We start from the raw sequence: 6470 nt of genomic DNA on the forward strand, positions 1-6470 counted from the left end.
TTAACTTTTGCCTTTGTACTGCCCATATTCACATAGTGTTTTTTTTTTTTTGTTTTTTTTTTTTTTAATAAGAAGCATATATATTGAGCCCCTGGTAAGTGTGAGGCTGGACATACAAACTTAAATAAAACATGTAGCATGAAAGCTAATCGGGGAAAGAGATTAAAACACTGCCAGTAATTCCCTTGAGAATCTAAGCTACTACTGGAGCATGCCAAGGTAAATACTCTGGAGTCTTTCCCTGTATGGAGCAGGAATTTTGATGGGAGTTAGGTAAATAGTATGCAAATGATATAAAATATAAAACCTTTAGAGTTCAGAGAACAGGGTATACATCCATTTAGGACATAATTTAGTTCAAGGATAAAAATGGTGGCCTAAAAATGTTACAGGAATATTTTTATTAAAAAAATTGATAGTGTTTGATATAAAGATTACTTTTTATAAAATGACATTGTACGTTTAATGTATAAAAATAGTATGTTAGTTGGTCTTGTCCCTTGGTATTTCTTATAACATTTATTTTATTGTAGTTTATTTTTTAATTTCAGGTTAATGTGAGGGTACAAACAACCAAATCATAGTATTTGAATTTATTAGGTAAAGCCCCTTTTGTAGTTATGTTCTGCACCCAAAAGGTGTGCCATATACCCCTACATTGTGCCCATTCAGTGGGAGTATCCCAAACTCCCTGTCCCCTCTTCCCTTTTTTCCCCCCCCCAAACTTTAATGGAAATGAATTTTTCTCCTATATGGGCATGAATTAGATGGTCTTCTGGCTTCACATTAGTATTGAGTACATTCGATATTTGCTTTTCCATTCTTGTGGTACTTTACTGAGAAGAATGTGTTTAAACTCCATTCAGGTTAATACAAAAGATGTGAAGTCACCAACTTTTTTATGGCTGAATAGTATTCCATGGTATGCATATAGGACAGTTTGTTAATTGTTCCTGAGTTGATGGCATTTAGCTTATTTACACATCTTGGCAGTTGTAAATTGAGCTGTAATAAATAATCTAGTGCATATGTCCTTATGATAAAACGATTTTTTTTCTTCTGGGTAGATGCCTCATAGTGGGATTGCAGGGTCAAATGGGAGATCTAATTTGAGTTCTTTGAGGATTCTCCATATATCTTTCCAAAGAGGCTGTATTAGTTTGTAGTCCCACCAACAGTGTTAAGTGTTCCTCTTTCTTCACATCTGTTCCAGCAGCTGCAACTTTGGAATTTTGTGATGTGGGCCCATCTTACTGGAGGTAGGTGATATTTTAGAGTGGTTTTGATTTGCCTTTTCTTGATGATTTGGTACGATGAGCATTTTTTCATATTTTTTTAGCCATTCATCTGTTTTCCTCAGAGAAGTTTCTGTTCATGTCTCTTGCCCAGTGATAGATGGGATTGTTAGTTCTTTTTTTGTTGTTGTTGATTAATTTGAGTGCTCTATAGATCCTAGTTATCAAGCCTTTGTCGGATTTGTAATATGCAAATATCTTTCCCCATTCTGAAGATTGTCTTTTTGGTTTTATTGTTGTATCCATAGTTGTGCTGCATAACATTTATTAATGTAACAGGGTGAATAACAGCATCCCCACAGTTGTACTGTCATTAAATCTGGAACATTTATGTAATTGTTTTGAGTTAGGCATGACTTGGGAGAGTGCATGTCCCAGTTCCACCTTACTTACCTGCCCCATGTATAAAATAGTTTCCTGTGCACCAGTCGGTATGCTGGTAGACACTAAGGGATCTAGGACTTAATGCACTCTATTTTTTAGAGCTTTGAATGTAGCAGTATGTCTGTTTCCTAAATTTTGTCCCTACTTAAGTACAGTTGGACTTTTCCTTCTCCTTTCTCCTTCCCCTGGGTTTGACCAGATTCAACTCATTTTTAGAGGCCAGCCATATTGAAGCAAACCTTTTTTGACTGCCTAAGCTAAAAGTGGTTTCTCTGCTCTCTCAACTCCTTATTGTGCTTATTTCCTTTAACCACTAATTTGGCAATTAATCATGTTAATTGCTTTGTGTCTTGTATCTATTGTTGTCTTAAATTGTTATTTAAATTATGTCATGGTTTGATTTTTATCTTCTGATTACAGTGCAATGTCTTGAGAATAGATACTCCTTTCTCCAATTCCATAATAGTAGTGATCTCCAAGCTTTTTTTTTTTTTATTATGTGCTCTGTCTTAGCCTGTTTGGGCTGCTATAACAAAAATATCTTATGTTACTGGATGAAGAGAGTGTGGCCCCCTGTCACTGTCTGTCAATATGCAGAGATGGAGATAGGCCCACCAAACTTTATTTGTAAGAAGGCCATCAATTCTATTATAGCACAGTAAGAGTAGCTTCTCCAAAATGGTTCTGTTCTTCCATTTCCAAACCCACAGTTTTTTATATATATGAAAGTTCAAAGCAAAAAACCACATTAACCTTTATCTTAAACAACTATAAAACATGACCCATAATAAACAATAACCAGCATAACCTGAGACCCAAAACAACATTCCAATTCAAAAGTTAATCTTCTGAATCAATTGCCCTAAACTATATAAGATATATGCTTTTAGGTTAAAGCTGAATTTATAAAACAGCAAGAATGGGAGATATGAGGTGAAGGTCATGTAGGACCTAAACAGACTAGACCAGCTGTGTTGTCTCAACCCTAGCCGGAATGACTCCATCTCATTCTCATGACACACGTTTTCACTTAAGACTGGGTAATTTATAAACAACAGAAATTTATTGCTCACAGTTCTGGGGGCTGCAAAGTTTGAGATCATAGCTCTAGCAGATTCAGCATCTGGTGAGGGCCTGTTCATAGATGGTGCCTTCTGTAGCAAAAGGGCAAAGGAACAAACAAGTTCCCTCAGGCCTCTTGAATAAGGGCATTAGTCCAATTCAAGGCAAAGCCCTTGTGACCTAGTCATTTCCCAAAGGCCGCACCTCTTAATACCAACACATTGGGGATTAGTTTCAACATAGGAATTTTGGAGGCTCAAAAACATTCAGACTATAGCAGACTCCAAATCATTTTGAGTATGAACCTCTAATAATGCATGTTTATTTAAGTATAAAAATACATTTGTATATTATGCAGCATACATAAAATATAAATTTAAATGGTATAATAATGAAATAAATAATACTATGAAATAATTTATATTACTTAAATATGGTATTTTCTTCTATCATACCTGCAAAATAATCTGAAAAAAATATATAGATATTAATGGGAGAAATACAAGGTTGACTGCTTACACTATGCTGAAAAGAGCCCCACCACCAAGTATATGAAAGATATTTTTGAAAATTTGCCTGTGCTTGCATTATGGTATTCTTTTGTTTGTTGTTTAATTTTTTTGAGACGGAGTCTCTGTTACCCAGACTAAAGTGCTATGGCACAATCAGATCTCATTACAACCTCATACTCCTGGGCTCCAATAATCCACCTGCTTTAGCCTGCCAAAATGCTGGGATTATAGGGTGAGTTACCACACCCAGCTATTGGTTTTATTTTCTAACCACAGATTCTTTGCAAGAATCAGTTCACTCCCCTTGCCTATTTCTCGAGGGTTTTAGTATATTGAAAACTAGACAATGGATTTCATCCATGAACCTTGTCATAGTATGCTAAAGGCTTCTGAATAATTGAAGTGCTGCCTTCAACCCCTTGGGGTAGTGGAACTCCCACTCTTCTCTGAGGACGGTTGAACAACTGTGTGGGAATCTGCTGAAGGTGCCAAGGTGAGTCTATATGTTGTATATTGTTAGGAATTAATTTCTTTAATATACACAGATACTTTATATCCCCTCTGTGATTTTTTTTTCTATACCCCAGTGGATTTTCTTACATGCTTATTTGAAGATAGACCACTGACCTGTAGTATGTAGTATCTATAAAAGAAATGTTCAACAAATATTTATAAATTTGATTTGATGGAAAAATGTGTATTTCTTTTCTTTTCTTTTCTTTTTTTTGAGACAGAGTCTCACTATGTTGCCTTTGGTAGAGTGCTGTGGCATCACAGCTCACAGCAACCTCAAACTCTTGGGCTTAAGGAATCTTTCTGCCTCACAGCTGGGACCACAGGTGCCAGCCACAATGCCTGACCATTCTTTTTTTTTTTTATTAAATCATAGCAATGTACATTGATACTATCATGGGGTACAGTGTACTGTTTCTGTATACAATTTGAAATACTTTCATCCAACTGGTTAACATAGCCTTCATATCTTTTTCTTAGTGATTGTGTTAAGACATTTATATTCTATATTTAGAGAGATTCACATGTACCCTTATAGCATGAACCATAGGTGTGATCCCACCAATCACCCTCCCTCCACATACCCTCCCCTCTTCTCCCTTCCCTCTCCCGTCTCCCCATATTCCTGGGCTAAAATTGGGTTATATCTTTCCTATGAAAGCTATAAATTAGTTTCATAGTAGGGCTGAGTACATTGGATACTTTTTCTTCCATTCTTGGGATACTTTGCTAAGAAGAATATTTTCCAGCCCTGGCCATTCTTTGTTGCAGTTGTCATCGTTGTTTTAGCAGGGCTGGGCTGGGCTTGAACCCGCCATCTTAGGTGTATGTGGTCGGCGCTGTAACCACTGTGCTATGGGTGCCAAGTGGAAGAGTGTATATTTCTAATCACAAATTTCTGGAAAACCTTCTAGTTTACTAACAATTACAAAGGATTCTATTAGGTCGGTGCAGTGGCTCATGCCTGTAATTCTAGCACTCTGGGAGGCCAAGGTGGTGGAGGTTTAAGCTCAGGAGTTTGAGACCAGCCTGAGCAAAAGCGAGACCCTGTCTCTACTAAAAATAGAAAAAAAAAATCCTGGTGTGATGGCACTAGTCTATAGGCCTAGCTACTCAGGAGGCAGAGGCCTGGGAGTTTGAGGTTGCTGTGAGCTAAGATGCAATGGCACTTTTGCCTGACTCTCTCTCTCAAAAAAACAAAACAAAACAAAACAACAAACCTGTTAACGCTTTACCAATGTTAAAATCTGGTCACCTTAGCTTATGCCCACAGAGTTTGAGGTTGCTGTGAGCTGTGATGTCATGACACTCTACTGAGGGCGACTTAATGAGACTCTGTTTCAAAAAAAAAAAAAAGGTGGCGCCTGTGGCTCGAGGAGTAGGCGCTGGCCCCATATACTGGAGGTGGCAGGTTCAAACCTGGCCCTGGCCAAAAACTGTAAGAAAAAAAAATAAATAAAAGAAACAAAGAATATGAAAACAAGGTGTTTGAAAATGATTTACTATCATTGGAGAGAAAAATACAAAATTGTACATGCATAAGGTTGTGCTGGATCACTGACAATAGAAAATTCGGCTCAAATTACTATGCTTATAACCAAGTCTAGTCATAGTACACATTTAAAGCAGTGGATCTCAAACTTGAGTGTACATCAGAGTCACCTGGGGGCTTGTTAAAACACTGATAGTGTAAAACACATATTTCCATCTTAATAAATACTAAAACGTGAGCTTCTATGTCACTACCACAAAGGTAAGAAAAAAAGTTGGAACCCCCTAGAAGCCCCCCATGTGCCTCTTCCCAGTCACCACTTCCTTCTGTCTTCGTAGGTAAACCACTATTCGGACATTTATAGTAATTGCTTTCTTGCTTCTCTATACTTTTATCACTTAGTACACAAGACACTGTAGTTTTTTTTTTCTGGTTATGAAACTCAGCTAGTAAGGAATGGGGAATAGAATGTATTCTTTCATTTGATAGTGTATTTGTCAGATTCACCCATGTTGTTACATGTAGGTGTAGTTTACTTCATTATATAATATTTCATTTTATGATTATACCCTAATTTATTCCCTGAGTAGCTGATGGGCATTTGAGTATTCACTTTTAATTACGTTTTCATTGCTCAATTTAGGGCTATTTCAAAAAATGCTGCTGCTGTGTCATTTTTGTATGTCTCTTTGGTGGCGTTTGTATGTGTATCAATTGGTGTCATTTTAGGAGTAAAATTTCTGGTCAGAGGTATGCATATATTCAGCTTTAATAAATAGTGCCTAATAGTTTCTCTTATGGTTAAACTGATTTATACTTATACCAACAGCATGCCTGAGTTTATGGTTTTCTATATCCTTGTCCATACTTGGTATTATCAGCTTCATTTTAACCATCTTAGTAGGTATGTTGTGGTACCTGACTGTAGATGTAAATTTCATTTCTTTAATGATTCATTAGATGAAGCACTTTTTCATATGTTTCTTGGCCCCTTAAATCTCTTTTTATGAGGTAGTCTAATAGCTTAATTGTCTTTTTTATTTTTATCTTTTTATTTTTTTTTATTGAATGGTAACTATGTACATTAATGCACTTCTGGGGTACAGTGTGGGGTTTTTACACACAATCTGAAACACTTCCATCAAACTGGTTAACATAGCCTTTGTGTCATTTTCTTAGTTATTATTTTAAAACATTCACATTCTGCTCTTA

At 36.4% G+C, this 6470-nt stretch overlaps 1 protein-coding gene across 1 annotated transcript in view; it reads left to right on the forward strand.

Moving 5' to 3' along the window:
• Window positions 1-1239: 1239 nt before the first annotated feature.
• BABAM2 (BRISC and BRCA1 A complex member 2) overlaps window positions 1240-6470 on the forward strand; it is a gene marked incomplete at its 5' end in the record, with an annotated part of 402516 nt that continues 397285 nt past the window's right edge. The window contains one exon of the mRNA XM_012803778.1: window positions 1240-1259. Coding sequence (XP_012659232.1) covers window positions 1240-1259 — 20 coding nt within the window. The remainder of the gene's footprint in view (window positions 1260-6470) is intronic.

The sequence above is a fragment of the Otolemur garnettii genome, unplaced genomic scaffold (assembly GCF_000181295.1).
Source record: "Otolemur garnettii isolate 467f Iridium unplaced genomic scaffold, OtoGar3 scaffold00022, whole genome shotgun sequence".
Taxonomy (NCBI): Eukaryota; Metazoa; Chordata; class Mammalia; order Primates; family Galagidae; genus Otolemur; species Otolemur garnettii.